Raw genomic sequence first — 16,996 nt, forward strand, 5'->3', positions numbered from 1 at the left:
GCGAACAGGGCATCCGCAACCTTGGTCCAGGGCGGTCTCTTCAATCCAACAGCAAGGTAGGTCTTGAGCCACATGAGCGCAATCGCTTCATTCCATGCCTTGATGTCAAGGAGCTTAAGGCCCCCCTCTGCAATCGGCAGGTACGTTTGTTCACGCGCCACGCGCGGGTGGGCGTCCCCGTTCCATAGGAAGTCGGATACAATCCTCGTCAAGCGTTGCTCAACACTCGCTGGCATTGCTTGTACCGTGGCACGGAACTGGGTTCGCCCCGCCACCTCAATTCCAATGGCCAGTTTGCGGCCGTTCAGGGTAGGTTTGCCCCGTCCCCACTTTGCCAGGTTCGTGGTGATTGTAGACAATACGGGCGCCCAGGGCGCGGCCACATCAATCCCGTTGCCTATCCACGCCCCGAGAGATCTGATGGCCTCCCCGTCGCGGACTATGTGCGCGGAGTCAGGGATTGGGGGGGCGAGTGGGCTCAGCTTGCGCGTCAGGCACACAGTGTTACGGTACGATTCAGCTCCAATCGGTAAGATCTCAGTCTTCTCCTCATTGAATCTCGCCCTTGACACTCTACACCATGTCGCAGCTAGATCCTGTACACAGCTGTAGTCGTCATCGCCACTCAGGTAGACCGTCGTATCGTCCGCGAACAGTTTAGCAACCAGCCGTTCCGCCTCACCCGGGATCTTTATCCCCCGCAGGGCAGATTTACGCAGCGCGCATGCCAGCGGTTCAATCGCGATGTTGAAGATGAGACACGAGATCGGGTCTCCCTGGCGGACGCCGCGCCATATTCGGAAAAGCTCACTTTTAACCCCGTTGACAATGACACAGCTCTCCGCGCGCGCGTACAGGTGCTGTAGGGTGCGGATGAACGTCTCCGGAAAGTTCATATGCCGCAGGACCCTCCAAAGGTACGTGTGATCAATCTTATCGTATGCTTTCTCCTGATCAAGGGCCACTATAGCCCCATTAACTTCTTCTGCCTCCGCATACTCAATGATCAGTTGTGACAGCTTGATGTGGTCAAATATGCGCCTCCCGGGGATGAAGCCTGCCTGGTCCTCATGGACAATCCGGGGAGCCACTTCCGCGAGCTTCATGGCCAACACTTTCGTCATGATTTTGTAGTCAGAGTTTAGCAGGGTAATAGGGCGATAGTTTGTTATTTCGCGCTTATCTTTCTTCAGCTTATACACCGGGCAGATCCATCCATGTGCGAAGTCAGATGCAGGCGCAATACCATATCACTCGATGTCGTTGAAGACAACGGCCAGCGCCCGGGTCATATTCACCGCAGGCGCACCTCTCTTCACATCGCTCTCGTACCAGCGCTGGTACGTCTTCCACACTTCAGTCGGGAGGCCATCAAGCCCAGCTGCCTTCCCTGTCGCAGCATCACTGATCGCGAGCTCGACATCCTCAGTCATCAATCGTTTGGCCAGCTCCGCCTTGTCTTCGGGCGAGAGACGGACATCCGTGTCCACCAGCGCCTTATCAATGTATGCAGCGTGGTCCTCGTCTTCTCCTAATGGGTCGTCATCCTGTAGGCCATCATAGAAGGTACGCGCTATTTGGGCCATTGTTTTTGTATGGTTCGTATACGTGGGGGGCGACGTCCCGGGTTGAAGCATGGTATACATGACTTCAGTCACCTCCGGCGTCGTATTGCCTCTCATCCAGTACTTAGACATTGTTTCGCTGAGAGCCCAGTGGCGGGCAGCGACTTCCTTTCGTTTCCACCCAAACCTCTTCTGCTCAAGCTTCGTTAGCTCGTTTTGGAGAAATGCAGCCCTCTCCGCACGTGTTCTCTCGTCCGTTAACGGGCTTGTTGTATCGCCATTCTCAAGGAGCTTGCCGAGGTCTTCCTTGATTGCGTCGATGCGGCGCTGTATCTTAGGCACTTTAGCTTTGGCCCTCGCCCGCGCAGCCTGAATTAGATCTTTCTTGAAGCTCAGATACGCCACCTGCGCATTCTCCGTCGGCGTCCTTGCGCGGATCGAGTCCAGCCTGCTTATGAGGGCTGCCGCAAGTTCCTTCATCGTCTTCTTCATTACGTCGTCATTCAGGAGGTGCGGCGGCATGACCCAGCGGCCTTTCCCAATAAAGGGTGCCTTGTAGTTCTCAATCGCAACCGTTACTAGCCGGTGGTCTGTCGGAATGCCAGGTTCTCTCATGTCCCAGTCCGAGCAATCCCGCGCCATCTGGTGCCGCACGTATATGCGGTCCAGTCTTGATTGCACACCCGTGTGCTCTTGGAGGAAAGTGTACCCCTTCTCCATGGGTCTGGCCGTTCTCCACCCGTCCAGGAGGTGGTGTTTTTCGCAGAGCTCACGCAGGGCTTCACGCGGCAGGTCCGGGTCTTCACGCTGCGGCAGCCGGTCAGCGCGGTCCTCAACAACATTGCAGTCTCCCAGCATGAGGTCGACGCGCCCAAGGTTCGCGTCTCGGAGGGTTCGCCAAAAGGCCGCGTTTGCCGCGGGGTCATTCGGTGCGTAGATGTTAAGCAGTCTCAGTTCTCGGTCCTCTGACCACTTGATTATCAGCAGCGCCGCACGGCCAGGTACAATACAACGCACAGACGGGGCAGTCTCTTTGAAGAAGTGTTTGTTGATAGCAAAGGCAATGCCTCTCCCACCCGTAGCGTTGTCTGGGTCCGGCGAGTGCAGGACAAGCATGTTCCTTTCAAAGATGGAGTTCAAGGTCGCGGCTCTCTCATTATCCAGATGCGTTTCTTGCAGTGCAAGTATCGCGAGCTTCTGGTCTCTAACAAGCTGGTTCACAAGCAGCCACTTGCTCGAGCCTTCCGTTCGGTTCTCTATCCCATATCCTTTTATGTTCAGGGAGGCTATCGTCAGTCTCGCTTTTGTGCGCGGTCTACGTCTTTCCCCATCGCCATTCTGTCTCGTTCTCTGGCCGTCTTCCGCTCGTCCATTCACTGCAGGGGGGTCCTCTCCGCTCCGGGGGCAGCTTGCTGTCCTCGCACCCCCATTGCATGCAGAGGGCCTCATAGGATCCGTACGTCTCCTCCCCGCAGTGCCGCCGCCATACTCGGGGGCCCCATCATCAGGTCTGGGGTTGGCAGGCGAGCGCACAGGCCCTCCGGGGGCCCCAAGCGAGGATCCAGTTGCCAGCGTCGATATCCGTTGGGGTGTGTTATGTGAATTGGGGTGGTTTGGGGCTGCTTAGTGTCCCATCTGCAACAGCCATAGCAGACAGTAAGAGAGCATATCCCGGCTCACTCGGTTGGCTATGCGCTCGGGGTTTGCTTGTCTCCTTCCGCAACAAGTTCACCCTCCGGCTTGAGCTTCTCAGCACGGCTCGCCACGACCTGAATAGGTCTCCGTTTTTTGTCATCCCAGCTTTCCTGCGCCGCGGCCAGTATATTTGGGCCGGGATGGACCGCGGAGCCCGGCACGGAAGGGAGAGATCGTGCGCAGGCATAGTTAGAGGGAGGCCGCGCGCCGTTGGTCAGGCGGCAGTGCGGGGTCACGAGCTTGAGGGGGAGAGGGTAGTCGCAAGAAGGTCAGTTCACATTCAACAGGTGGGCGTAATTACATGAGCAGTTTCAGGCCAAGATATTCGAGATACATTCGTGCAAGTCAGTGGCGATCAAGGCCCGTTGTGGCCTCTGTACGGTCCGCCCCTCCTTCCTCGTCCCCCTCCGCCGCGGCCGCGGCCCTGCCCGTCTTGGGCGCCGTGGTAGTTCTCGCCCTGCGGCTGGTATCCGTAGGGGGGCGGGTGCATGGCGTGCGGCGGGAAGTACGGCGCTGGCATGAAGGGGTACGGGAAGGGCTGGGGCGCGTACGCCATCTGGGGGTACATCCCTCCGCCCGCCTGCGGCATGCTTGGGTCGTATAGCGGGGCGGGGAAATAACGCGCCGCGCCCTCATGCTCCCAGCGCTGCGTTCGTCCAGCGCCGCCTTCGTACGGGCGCGCGTCCTCCACGCGCCGCGCGTCCTCAGGACGGCGTGTGTCAGCGTGGCGCCGTCCTTCCTCACGCGGCGGGCGTCCTCCGCCATCGCCTCGCGTCGCAGCGGGGCCAGTGGGCGGCGGGGCGGTTTGGGCTGCGGCCGCCTGCGGTGGTTGGGCCAAAGTCGGTGCAGCCGGCGGAGGCGGAACAGCGGCGGGGACATACGCGGTCGGGGGCGCCAGGGTGCCCGCCGGCGGTGCAGGGACAGCTGGGCACCGGGCCAGGCACGGAGGGGGCCTCGGTCACCGCCGCGGGCACGGGGGGCGCAGGCAGGGTGGCGGCGTGCGTGCTGGTGTGCATGGTCTGGGGCGCGGCAGTCGGCAGGTGTTGCGTTTGGGCGCGCGGCTGGTTGACGGTTGCCGGAGCATGGATGGAGTCCATGAGGGAGGCACGGGGCACCACCGGCGCACTGCCCGCCTCAGGCTGCGGGGGCATCTGCGATGCGGGGGCACTCGCGGGCGCCGCGGTGGGCGCGGGTGCGGCGTTGTCGTTGCGCAGAGGCTCCTTGTGGTGCCAACCAGGCACGCGAATGAAGGGGCAGAGATGCGGCGGGTGGTCCGCCCCCGAGCATCCCGTGCACCTCGTCTCGCGACGGACTTTGGCCGCACCGTGATTGGGCGTGCTGAATGGAACCTCCGCCATCCGGCGGCGCCAGGACTCCCAGTGGGTTGGGCTCTTCGTCAGAGGGGAGCAATAGACGTTCGCGATCATCTTGTTAGGCCTACTGTTGACGCGGGGGCCGAAGTCGACAATGTCCACGTGGATGGTCAGGAGGACCGCGGTGATGAAGTTCTGGCGGGAGGTCTCGCGCTCAGGCGCGGCTAGTGGGCTCCCCAGGTCTTCGAGGAGCTTGGGGAAGGTCTGTCTAAACTTGGGGTGACGAAGCCCTGCCTCGATCTCCCCTCGACCAAGGGGGCGCTGAGCGGTGTTCTCAAACTCGTAGCCAAAGAGGAAGTCCGGCACCGAGACAAGGACGTCGGAGACGCGGATCGTGCCGATAGGCGTCGACCACACACCCTTGTTCCCCGTGAGGAGGACATGAGCCGCCTCGCGCGACCAGCCGCTGCTGAGGATGACACCCGCGTCGTCGGCCTCATTCGGTCCAAGGACGCGCGGGGTCGTCAAGTAGAAACCGTTCTCGAGCGTGATTCGCAGGAGCAGTTTGCGGATCTTCGCACCATGGGCCTGCGCTTTCTCTACGGAGTCCAGGCGCGGCGTGGCGAAGGGCTCGATGGCGAGGCGCGTGCCAGCGGGCTCCTTGTTCCAGTCCCTGACATCTTCTTGATCTAGGCCGCGCTGCAGGTCGAAGGGGCCGCGGAGGTGGCGCAGGGGAAAGAGGTAGTCTGGCTCCATCGTGACCTCGAGCATTTTGGATTCGTTGAGATCCTTCGCGCGGGCGTTCCCGTCGACGAAGTTTCCCATCGGGGGCGTGCGTTGCGCGTCGTCAAAGTCAGGGTTGAGATCTCCGTGCCCCCCAGCCAGCCAGCGGGAGCCATCCGCGAAGGTCCCGTATGGATTCGGCGGCGCAAGCGGAAGGCAGTCGATACTCAGAGGGGGGAGGTCCACGTCCATAGCACACGGCACCGCCCCCGCGTGGTTCACACCGGGGTCAGCAGCCGCGGGCAGGGGAGCGTAGTAGCCAGGAGGAGGGTCTCCGCGGAGGGCGGGCTCAGGGTCGCGCCGACCCTGACCGAAAGGGTCCTCGGCCAGTGCCGGGGCAGGGGCGGGAGTGGGGTCAGGGTCGCGCGCAGGGGCCGCTTCAGGGTCGCGTGCAGGGTCCATCTCAGGGTTCCCCATGGGGGCCGGGTGGCCGTACGTCACAGCCGCCGCAGTCATTGCATCCGGCATGGGGTGCGCGGCTACTCCCGCCGCACCGAGGGGCTCGGGGAGCATGCTGCGCGCCGCTGCGACTTGGTGCATGAACTGCGCCAGGCGGTAGAGCTGGTCATCTGAGAAGGACGGGATGGGCGGGTGCATCAGCGGAGCCGGCACCGTCTGGAGGACCAACGGCTCGACTTTCGGTGCTTGGGGTTGCTGGCGCGGCGGCTGAATGGTGCGCGCAGGAGGGGCAGTGTAGGCCTGTGAGACGGCGCGGGCTTGCTGGCGAGGTTGTTCATGGGAGGGCGGGGATACTCGCTGCCGCTTGCGGGTTCTCTCCGCGGCTGTCTCCTCAGCGTCCTCGTGCTTCGGAACGGTCGGCTTGGCCTGGCCGTCGCTGACCGTGTACGGCGCTAGCTCCGACCGCTGTGTGTCAAGGTGCTGTGGGCCATTAGGGCGCCTGCTCATGAGTACATAGGGAGCACAGTGTGCTTACAATAACGGGCGTCGGCGTCTGGTTAGGGTCCTCCTCGGTCAGCTTTGCGTGCCAATCTTTGTCGTCGGCAGCTCCGGTCGGCTCAGCCGCCTGCTGGTCACCGTTTTGCTGCGTGTAGTGTCCAATCACAAAGCTAAAGCGGTTCTGCGCGCCCGCGTCACGTCCCGGTGTTGCAAATGGGTTCGGCGGCGACGCCATCTGGTGCGCCGCAGCCTCACCAGGGGTCGGCGCGTCCGACGGGGTCGCAGGCTCTTGCGCCACGCTCGCCTGGGTACATTAGCACACAAGCGCGCAGTTGCTAGTAGCAACACACCTCAGCCAGTATCTCTCCATTCTCATTCAGGCCCATCTGGCCGTAGGCAGGGGCCGCGGTAGGCTTCCAGTCCGGCCCCATGATGTCCGCCATGTTCACTCCGCCTGGAAAATCGGGCGGGTTGCCCGCGGGAGCATTCGCGTACGGCGGGAGGTCCATCGTGGGGGAGGTAGACGCAGCAGGCAGAGCGAGGGGAGGGGCAGCGAAGTGGGGAGAGGGAGCGAGCAAGGATGGGGCAAGTCGAGCACGCCGTTTTGACCCTGTGCGCAGGGTCGTTGGTTCCGGGCACGCCGGCGCGTCTTGCCTGCGGCGTCGGGTTGGGGGGCAGACCCCAGCCCCCAGCGGGCTCGACGAGGTGTCGGGGCTGCCTCTCTCAGCTTTCCGTGCGCGCCAGTGTCGAGGGTGCCGAGGACAGTGGACACGACGCTCAGAGGTTCCCAGAGTGGTCGCCCACACAGCACCGGAGATTGCCGGTCTGAGTTCCCGTGCTCCGGCTTCTCCCGTAGGCCCGGGATTACCCGAGTCACGTGCCTCATTTGCTCTCGGGTGGCTTCTTCCGGCTCATGTGCGCCGGTGCCGGGATCTCCCGCTAGGTCCCGAAGTCACCCGGTTTGCGCTCGGCGATACATCACGTTACATCTCCACGTGCTGTCCACGTCATGTTCTTTGGTTTTGTTTGGGTCCGTTGTGGCGGGTTCTGTACTTGTTGGTTTAGTTTGCCCCGTAGTGTAAGCCGTCATTTGTTTGCTAGCTCGTCGCTACCTGCGTTCTTTGTTTCTATTCCAGTTATTTGGGTCCAGCGCTAGGTCGTTGTTTCAATCAAGTCGGCTTCCAAGCGCGTGTGCAGGACGCTTCCGCTCAGGTACGCGGCTCAGTAATTCAATGTCCCGTGACTTGCTCGGGAATTGGCTGGGTCCCTTCTGCTTATTTGCAAGATCCTGTCGCTAGGCAGTTCCCTTCGGTTCTTTTAGTTCTGAACCGGCGCGTGTTCTGCCTGCGGTCATGCGGGCAGTCCTCCTTCACACCCACTCATTTGTGCCACCGCCGTTGCGGCGCGCGCGGCGTGGCGCATCACGCAATCACGCGGCTTCTTCGCTGTTTTCCCGGCGTTCGGGCACGCGTCCAGAGGTGAGTGCCATTTCCGGGGCTGTTCCGCTGCATCAGCCGGCTCATCTCGCTTTGCCGGTCGTCTACAGGAGCGTTTAGCCGGCCTCGTCTTGGCTTGCGGCACCCGTTATATTCGCGGCTGCTACGCGTTCGTCTGCATCTGCTCGACCGTTTGCTTCCACTATCCCTCTATCTCGTGCACCAGTTCTCCTACTCATCCATCCACTCCTCCGCTGTAGGTACTACCGCTGCAGGGCAGTTCGTGTGCTCGCCCAGCTGGTTGTGGCTCTGGCGGAAGCGCACGACGGCGTCCTGCTCGATCGGCACGTCTCTTGTGTTCGCCAGGCCTCGGCGGAAGACCGCACGTGCAGTTCTTATCCACAGCGGGAGATGGACCGTCTTCCCCTCTTCATGGTGGATTGTGAGATACGCATACGCTGCGGCGGTTGCAGCGTTCTCGTTCTTCACGACCAGTTCGGTGGTGAGTCTTTCCATCGTTCTGACCCCCACAACTCGCCTCACGATCTCCGTCTCCGTTGCGGTGTAGTAGGTGCTGCCTCCGCCACTTTCTCCAGCGGCTGGGAGCGCTTGCGGGTGGGCGGGGAGAATTGCGGCGATGCGGACGAGCAGGCCGATGTGGAGAGGGATGCGTGGAGCGATTGGGACATCATAGAGGATGTTTTCTGATGTTTTGTAGCTTCCAGCGCTGTGCGCCGGCAGCCGGCTGCGTTCCAGGGCAAAGACAGTGAAGGGGATGCTTCCTTGGGTCATGGTGGTGGTGGGAAGAGTTGAGCTAGGGCGTCACCAGCTGTGCACCGTTTTATACTCTCACATTGTTCGCTTCCCTTGGATAGTCGCACGGGTCGTTCTCGTCCCGCAGCTATTACAATTTTGTTATGGTCAGCACGTTTCAGGAGTTGAGAAGGTAAGTTTTGGAGGAGGAACAGGTTCCAGAGCTGTTCAGCACTGTTACACGTTCATTGCGTCCTCCAGTTAGATGCGTATTCCACGCGTCCAGCTCTTCGCTGCTTGCCTGGTCTTTGTTTCTTCATCATTCTAGTCATGATTCCCGGTTAACGATTTCCTTGGTTTCGGTCTTCTACATTGTTTTTGGATCAGCGTCTGTTGGGTACCGTTGGCAGCCAGTAGAGGCGGTTTTCATTTAGGCAGTATTCGCTACAGATGAATAACGCACGTAGGCCAGTACGCCAGATTCTGCGTGTTCAGCTAGCTCTAGTGCTAGTGCATTTGTCTGCACAGGTTGGGTCTGCGGGCTGAATTGTCACGCTTCATTGTTCAGAGCACTTGCAAGTATTGTGTGTTATTTCGGTAGGTGCCCTCTCTATTCTCAGTCACTTCAGCACTGCACGACTCATGCATCTATTCGCCGTTCCATCCGGTGGAAGGGCGTTACATGCGCAGCAGTCCAGCTAGGCGGCCTGTTATCCCTTTAGTCTAGCGGGCTCTCTTCCATTTGCGCAGGTCGTTTCGCCCGCGCTCCTCCGTTCTGCGCCCGTCACGCTTGGCCCAGTGGGTCATGCTCGCCGCGCGCTGCGAGGTTCCGCGTCCGTCTTATCTAATCTTATCACTTGCATGGTCACGTGCCAGTGGCCGCGTCATCCATGGTTCATATCGTAATGTCAGGCATCTACCTGCCCCAATCTTCCTCACAGGCCCTCGTAGTGTCCCAGGCAGTGCCTAGGCTCACACGAGGGTTCTGAGGTCGGCAGGCGGGTCGCACAGGGGTTCGGGGTCACCTGGTAGGTGCATTTCGGTCGTAGTGGCCATTGCACCCCGTCTCGCAGTCCTCTTTCACCGTCCGCCATCATCGCGGTCCCCAGCTGTTCCCCGTCTGCGTTTTCTATTTGCTTCGCAGCGTAGGGTCTTCCTTAGTTACTTACAACCTTGATTTGTTGTGGTTTGCCTTCCACACGCCGGGGCAGAGCGTGGGAAAAACTTGATTGTGGTGGTTTAGGTTCAAGGAGGCCCCCCCGGAAGCCTTTTTGACAATACGCAGAAACCTCTGATACCAAAGATGTCCGAGGAATGGTGGATGGCGGAACTGTCAGGCTCTGTCAATCCCCAGGTATGCAGGGATCTCATCGTGACAGCACTCCAAGGCTGTAGCAGTACAAAGGCTAACACTGTTTGGGCTACACCGGGACCTCGTCGAAGGAGAAGGCCGTGGGATTGACCGTGAGGAACAATTGCTGGAAGTCGTAGAACGGGTCCATGGATCCGAGCAGATCTCACCTCGCCTCCCGCCGTGCCGTACACTATAATAGTAACACTTGTGGCACGCATGTTCAGAGCATATATTTCGCAGTGGGATATGTCACTTTGAATTTTACACTCACCGAGATCGGAGCGTTCGTACGCTCTACACCCTGGACGGATCGATGACGGACAGGACAATCAATCTTATATTACTTAGCTCGGGTCCGCTCGAACCTACTGAGAACTAGCAGAAAATAGTACGTCCACAGAAATCCTACTGAAAGCTAGCAGAAAGTAGTACGTCCACAGAAATCATACGTCCTCCATTCTCAACATCACTGGCTGGTCTTCCGCAAAACGAGCACCCCTAATGAATGAACGGGATGAACGACAGCCACGGCACGCTGTGCGTGTCGTACACGCCCTTCGGCAGGCTCTGGAACGAGTGCCCGAGCAGGATGAGCAGCACGACGCGCGCCATGCAGTACACGACGATCATCGACAGCGCCATGACGTTCATCACCTCCGTCACCCGCGGCCGGTCGATGATCGCGGCCCCGAGGATGATCACGAACACCGCGACGGGCAGCGCGAGCAGCAGCACGCTGCAGTACCGCCAGAGCACCTGCCCGTTGCTGTTGGGGAATTCGACGTCCCAGCACGCGAGGTGCGCGAGCCCGACGACGACGCTCGCCGCCGCCGTGACCAGCGAGCCCTGCGTCATGTCTGTCCCGCAGATGCGTGAGTGGGTGGCCCCAGAGCGGAACGACGAACGGGTACTTACAGGGACTCCTCTGCCCCATGCGCTCACTTCCGTCCAAGCGGTCTTTCTCCGTCATAGGCGGCTCCAAAAAGGGCACACAAAACTCTTTCCAGAACTCGCGCAAGGGGCGTACCCACTTCGAGCCCTCCCCCGCTGCAGCCGCCGGCTGCGGGTCCTGGTCCGTCAGCTCGGCGTCGGGCGTGGGGCGCACGCGCACGACGACGCGCTCGTTCACGTTGTACGGCTTCTGGAGCCAGAAGCCGTAGTACACGAGCGTGCACGCGACGTACGCGCAGGTGATCGTCTCGAGCGGCGCGATCGGGAGGCGCACCGCCCAGCGCGCGACGGTGCCCGCGAAGAAGCGCGCGATCTGCAGCGTGGTGAGCAGCTTGAAGAGCACGTCCGCCTTGGTGTGGTCCGCGAGCTCGTGCTCGAGCGCGCGGCAGTCGAGCGCGCCCGGGGCGTGGTGCCGCAGCAGCACCCCGTGCAGCGCGAAGCCGGAGTGCGGCGGGCGCTCGCCCTCCTTCGCGCCGTCGGGGATGAGGGCGCCCATGTCCGCGGCGAACGCAAGAGCGATCGTCCACTTGGCGTATCCGTGCTCGCGCATCCAGGCGACGTCGCGCCGCGCGATCATGTACTCGAAGAAGGCATGGAGGACGAGCATCTCGGGCGAGAAGATGCCGAGCAGCCAGAAGGTGGCCTTGACCCAGAGCTCGAGCCAGTAGTCGCGCGCGACGAGCTTCTGGCGCAGGGAGAGGCGGTGCGCGTACGAGCGCGGGACGTCGAAGTGTACGGAGCTGTAGACGCATGTGATGAGCGTGGAGGCGCACGCGGAGATGATGTCCATCGAGTCCCGCCCGCCCGAGTCCGCTTGGAAGCCCACGCGGGGCTCGGAGGAGGAGAATTCGGTCGGGTGGCCGTAATGGAGTGCGAGAATATAGGCGGATATGGAGACGAACAGGGTCAGGACAATAAGCAGGCCGAGGGCGCGGATGTGATGGAGGAGGTCGTTCGTGCTGACGAACCGTTCGACGGAGGGCACGATCCCAGTTTCGGATGTAGTCAGAGACATCGCGGGGTACGCGCTGCTAGTCGCGGACTCCGAAGTCAGTCCCAGCGCAGACTAATCCATGCAAACGCAGTACTCACCACGAAATTACTTCGGACTTTACTTTCCTGGGGTATGTTTTCGAGCCCAGTCGCTTTTATGCATCCTACATTAAGTTCACACCGCCGCGAATGCGATGCCACATCTCCACGATCGCCTGTACAATAAGAGGGTCTGGGGAGGAGCTGAGCGGGTATGGCCGTGACCTCTGCCGAAACCCTGATTCCCGAATACGTGAGTTTGCTGTGAGAAAGGAGAGCGCGGAGCTAGCAGCAAGCTTGCTATGTTGGGTTTGTTGAGGACTGCTAAGAGGCTGCGCCCACCGATGCTGTGCGGCGGAAGGGGGCAAAACGTAAGAAAACCGTATACGCTGCGGAGGGAAGGCACGAATAATGGAACACGCACGGATATATGCATGGCAAGGGTGTGTTGGAGCTTCTGCCTTGCTTCACCCTCACACAATCCGCCCGGCGAAGGAAGTCCGAACGATGCCGCATGGGCACAATGCCCCTTGGCTATTAGGTTTGGAAGCATGCAACGGCGGAAGCCTTTCTGACGATACGCAGCAACCTCTGATACCGAAGATGGCCGAGGAATGGTGGATGGCGGAACTGTCGGGCTCTGTCAATCCCCAGGTATGCAGGGATCCCATCGTGACAGCGATAGCCCCACGGTGCAGTGCAAAGGCTAACACTGTTTTCGTTATAACGCATGAGCTGCAGACTTCCGTAACGTTGATGCAAGCCGCACGTACTACGCTGTAAGAATCCTTTAGAAATTCACAATCTTGAAGAACGTCATACGAGATGTTGATAGAAGGTATTCGCGCAAGCCGAGGTATTTTTCCCCCTCGCTATAAGTAGTGGGGATCTAAGCGGTCGGCCGGTGAATCGGTGACAATATCTGTGAGGTGCAACATGCCAGTGGCCGCTATGATCGTAAGAACACGGACATTGCCGTCGATTGTGCGCAGTGCTGCAGCATCCACGACTTCGTTAGTTCCTGTACTGGTACGCATACGATAGCACTGGTTACTTTGGTCAGCGACAAACCCTATGGACTCGCGTCAAATCACTCACCACCCACGAGAATACGCATGTACACTGGTACTGCACATCGGGTCTGTGAACTCACCTGAATATAATCTACTCACTCCTCGAGCTCGAGCAGGAGCCCTAGTTCAAACCACGGTCGTAAATAAAACGATGCAGTAGAGGACATACATGGCATGTGTGATGTGTGCATGCGAGACAGCGACATTGATCAGATGCAGACTAGTAGTAGTACAGTATGCGGGGCGTCGGGACGGGCCCGGTTCAGAGGACGAGGGGGGACACGATGAGATAATGCGAAGCCTACTATAGTCCAGATCCAGGGATTGCTGCTGTTGCCTTTGTATCAAACACATGATCGGAGCTGGGAAGGAAACATAAAAAGGGACGGGGGGCACGGGTAAGGGGGGCGCGGACATGTGGGAGGACCGGGGTGGGGATGTGCGGAGGAAGTGTCGGGGACCAAGGTGAATATAAGAGCGTATGGGGGAAAAGTGTGCGTACGAAAAACCCGACGATAGCGAGAGAACACAGCATAACGAGATCATCGAACAGATGCAGCTAGGGGAAACATGGACGCGTGCGGAGCGTATGCGCGACAGGGCGAGCGGTGCGAAGCGCATCCAGCAGTACTCGGAGAGTAACATGCGCCGGAGCGCTAGGGCTGAGCCCAGGTGGCGCGAAGCCAGTGGGCTGAGAACATAGGCGAGCGACAAAAGAACATCGCGCATCCGCTCAGCGTGCATGATGGAGCATTTGCAGTTCCCCAATGAGGCGCTGCACACCACAACGTCAGCACGCCCTTTGCACATGTTATTACAGAGCACTCACATCCGCTTCTGATTTGAGCCTCTCTTCTGGGAGCATCGCCATATGATCAAGACCTTGCTGGATACCGTACCGGAGGAGCTGCATCATATAGTGCGGGTTGATGATCGTCTCATCCGGCCGCAGCAAGTCCTCGAGTGTAGGGGGAGTAGGGGGAGTCGGGGGCAGTGGAGGTGGAGGCGGTGTGCGCGGTGCAGGCTGCGGCAACGATGCCGACTCGGCTACAAGCACACTCCGTGAGCAGCCATACTAGCAATGAAAATCCAAAGTAACAACCACGCACGTTCGAGCCAATTCTGTTCCAGCAGCTCCGGGATCGTCACGCGCGCCTTCGGGTTGCGCGCCAGACAGGCCTTCATCGTGTTGATGATGCTCTGCGGCACGCGCACCTTGGGGAGCTCGACCACCGGCTTCGGCGGGGCGTCCGGGTCTTCAGGCTCGGTGCTGCGCGGGATCACGGGTGAAGCGTACTCGGGGTACGAGATCATATACTCCTCGTCCGGGATCGCCTTCATCTTCTGGATCACCGATAACGCGCTGAACGGCGGCGTCCCGTATACCATCTGATACAAAATGCACCCCAGCGACCACACGTCGGACGGGCGTCCGACCTTGAGGCGGCGCATGCCGTCGGGCAGCTCGATCGTCTCGGGCGACATATAGTTCACTGTGCCGACCTGGTGGTCGCGCTGGATGTTCGTCGTGTCGTTCGCAATCGCGTTAGCGATACCGAAGTCGATGAGCTTCAACTGCCCGCGCACGAGCACGAAGTTCGCGGGCTTGAGATCGGAATGTACGATCTTCTCTTCGTGAATAATGTGCACGGCTTGTAACATCTGAGCAGAGTGGGTCAGCACGTCAACCGAGGACACCAATGCATATACGAACCTGCTTCCAGTAGTACGCGATCCACACTGGATCCATGGGCTCCCTTTGCTGGATCTGCAACAGTTTCGCCAGGTCTACAACAACCATCAGCATCCCTCTCTTCGCACAGGCCGTTGACATCGACACGCACCGATCTCGCCGCACTCCATCACCAGCATCAACGAGCCCTTCGTCCCGCCTGCGCCCGACTTGACCTCGCTATCATACAGCCTGATAATCCGCGCGTTGCCCTCGAGGCGTTTCAGCAGCCCGATCTCGTTCATGTACCCCGCCATCGTCTCCGCGTCGACCTTGTCTAGCCGTACGTGCTTCACCGCGTAGATCTCGTTCTGTGCGTTCATCACCCGGAACACGCGCGACGAGCCGCCCTTCCCGATCATGTCCAGCCGCGCATATGGCTTCTTGTTTACCTGTTCGAAGGAGCCATGGTGAGCGCGCGCTCGCCGCGAGGAAGGGCCGCCGAACGCGGTCGCTGTCATGTTCGGCAGAGCATCACTTACGAAAAGATGCCGCCCAGTGCCCCCGAGGGGCAGCGCTGGCGGGGCCTTCGCGGGTGGTGCTTGCATGGGTTGCGTCTGCGCCTGCTGCTGTTGCTGGTACTGATGTTGCAGCTGCTGGTGCGGCTGTTCAGGCTCTGTTTTCCACTGCGACTGCTTCATTGGAGGTTCTGGGGCAGTCGGGCTCCGCCGGTGCCGCAAAGGCGCGCCCTCAACTGCAGTCGGCGAGCCAGCGTCACCACGGCGGACGGTATCAGAGTCTCTTCGTTGGTGTCGCAGATGCGCATGCTGTGGGAGCTGTCCATGCGGAGGCGAAGGTGCATAGGCGCGTCCTGTGTACATCTGAGCTCCCGTTTGTCTGCTGAAGCAAGTTGTTTCTTCCAACACACCTGCCGCTGCTGCTGCCGCCGCGGCTTCCTCTGCCTCGCGCCGTGCATACCCTAAGAGAGACGATTACTCTTGGCCCGCCACCGACAAGAAATTGGGCAGCATACCTTCTTCCAGCGCAATCTCACGTTCCTGTCGAATCTTCTCTTCAAGCGTGACCCGTCGTGCACCCAGTGACGTGCCAGGGCGCAAATGCGTCATCGGACGTTCTTGCACGATGGGCTCCATCGGCGGAGGGGCGTCGCTGAGGCTCGCAGAGCGTCGTGGACGAATGGCGTGGTGGACGGGAACAGGCGGTGCGGCAGGCGGTTCCGGCTCTTCGCTTGTCTCCGCTATCCTGTCGAACCCAAGCGACTTACCGATGACCGATCGCGCCGGGCGAATCATGCGCGCCGCTCGCAGGTTCTCCTTCTCATCCACCCCGCCGATCCCTGTCTGCGCATATGGCTTCACTTCGCTTTCAGGGAGGTCTTCCAGTCGGACGCGTCGCGGACCACCCAATTTCCGACCCGTGCCTTGGTTCGTGGTCGCGAGCGCGGAGTAGCCGCGCGCCATACCTGCGGGCGTGCTCGACACGGGCCCTGATGCAACACGTTGGAATTGACGCGGGTTGTACATGGACTCTTGTGGAAGGGACTCTGAGCGGGCTAGAGGCGCGGGGCGGGAGTACGCAGCTAGAGCGGGGAGTGGAGAGGGTGCTTTGGGCGGGGAATCGGTCGGCGTTGGCGGGGTCGAACCCTTCGAGGACCCCTTGGAGACGCGCACGATCTCGCCGCGCGAGTTGCGCTCGTATACGAAGGAGAGTTCGGATAGGTCCCATACCATGGAGTCGTCCGAGTTGGCAGGAGACTTGTCGGGCTTGGGCGGTCCATCGCGCGTTGGGGGCGGGGAGTGCGAAGGGGTACGAGAGGATGATCTGCGGCGACCATGATCGGTGCCGTAGGTGGGGAAAGCAGTGGTACCCGGGTAGGATGACCCAGGGAAGAGAGAAGCCATGATTAAGAGAAATAGATCAGCGATACAGAGCGATGCTGGTGAAGGACTGCTCAGCGGTAAGACTCAAGACGAGAACGGGAGGATGCACCTTCAGAGCAATGGAGCTACAAACCTTTGGTCTTCAGTCTATCCCAAGCGCAAGCGCAACGACGCGGAATCTATCTGGGTGGCAACGTTAGCATGCGAGCACTTGTTCCATCAACACCAGCAGACGACGTTCGCTTTGAGCCACTCCCTCTTCCATGCACCTCTGCGAACCTATCTCGCGACGACCACGCCCTGGGGGGTGCGGGGTGTGTTCTACGAGAAATGTTCTGCGTTCCGGGTGATAGAATGTAACAAATATCTCATAACCAAACCGCGGAAGCGCAGAGGTTATGGGATAAGTACCTTCGCGCGTCGCTGCACTTAAAGTGCACCCTTAGTATGGCAGCGAGCACCATGCCGTACACCGCGCGATGTCAAACCACCGCTGGTCGCCTCTGTGGCGACTGAGTCACCAGAACGCGGGATATGTGCTGGAACGTGTTCTGCAGGACGAATCTCACTG

The 16,996-nt window shown here is 60.1% G+C and overlaps 6 protein-coding genes across 6 annotated transcripts; all 6 read right to left on the reverse strand.

The window, feature by feature from the left end:
- Positions 1-32: 32 nt before the first annotated feature.
- TRAVEDRAFT_83177 (uncharacterized protein) lies at positions 33-719 on the reverse strand (the record flags this gene model as incomplete). The annotated part of the gene is made up of 1 exon (XM_008039483.1): positions 33-719. A coding segment is annotated over one exon (687 nt), but the record flags the coding sequence as incomplete, so codon positions are not given.
- A 1,134-nt stretch (positions 720-1,853) lies between these two features.
- On the reverse strand, positions 1,854-2,774 carry TRAVEDRAFT_76947 (DNase I-like protein; the record flags this gene model as incomplete). The annotated part of the gene is made up of 1 exon (XM_008039484.1): positions 1,854-2,774. A coding segment is annotated over one exon (921 nt), but the record flags the coding sequence as incomplete, so codon positions are not given.
- Positions 2,775-3,615: 841 nt separating this feature from the next.
- On the reverse strand, positions 3,616-6,762 carry TRAVEDRAFT_46520 (uncharacterized protein; the record flags this gene model as incomplete). The annotated part of the gene is made up of 4 exons (XM_008039154.1): positions 3,616-4,080; positions 4,142-6,235; positions 6,291-6,557; positions 6,604-6,762. The coding sequence occupies 4 exons, from the start codon at positions 6,760-6,762 to the stop codon at positions 3,616-3,618; spliced, it is 2,985 nt and encodes a 994-aa protein (XP_008037345.1).
- Positions 6,763-7,920: 1,158 nt separating this feature from the next.
- On the reverse strand, positions 7,921-8,481 carry TRAVEDRAFT_46521 (uncharacterized protein; the record flags this gene model as incomplete). Its single annotated transcript, XM_008039155.1, has 1 exon — positions 7,921-8,481. The coding sequence occupies one exon, from the start codon at positions 8,479-8,481 to the stop codon at positions 7,921-7,923; it is 561 nt and encodes a 186-aa protein (XP_008037346.1).
- Positions 8,482-10,294: 1,813 nt separating this feature from the next.
- TRAVEDRAFT_19701 (uncharacterized protein) lies at positions 10,295-11,762 on the reverse strand (the record flags this gene model as incomplete). Its single annotated transcript, XM_008038960.1, has 2 exons — positions 10,295-10,653; positions 10,712-11,762. 2 exons carry the CDS (start codon positions 11,760-11,762, stop codon positions 10,295-10,297), a joined length of 1,410 nt encoding a protein of 469 aa, XP_008037151.1.
- A 1,904-nt stretch (positions 11,763-13,666) lies between these two features.
- On the reverse strand, positions 13,667-14,907 carry TRAVEDRAFT_36690 (kinase-like protein; the record flags this gene model as incomplete). Its single annotated transcript, XM_008039084.1, has 4 exons — positions 13,667-13,899; positions 13,962-14,514; positions 14,567-14,640; positions 14,697-14,907. 4 exons carry the CDS (start codon positions 14,905-14,907, stop codon positions 13,667-13,669), a joined length of 1,071 nt encoding a protein of 356 aa, XP_008037275.1.
- Between the last annotated feature and the right edge of the window lie 2,089 nt (positions 14,908-16,996).

Source organism: Trametes versicolor, assembly GCF_000271585.1.
Source record: "Trametes versicolor FP-101664 SS1 unplaced genomic scaffold TRAVEscaffold_5, whole genome shotgun sequence".
In the NCBI taxonomy this organism is placed as follows: Eukaryota; Fungi; Basidiomycota; class Agaricomycetes; order Polyporales; family Polyporaceae; genus Trametes; species Trametes versicolor.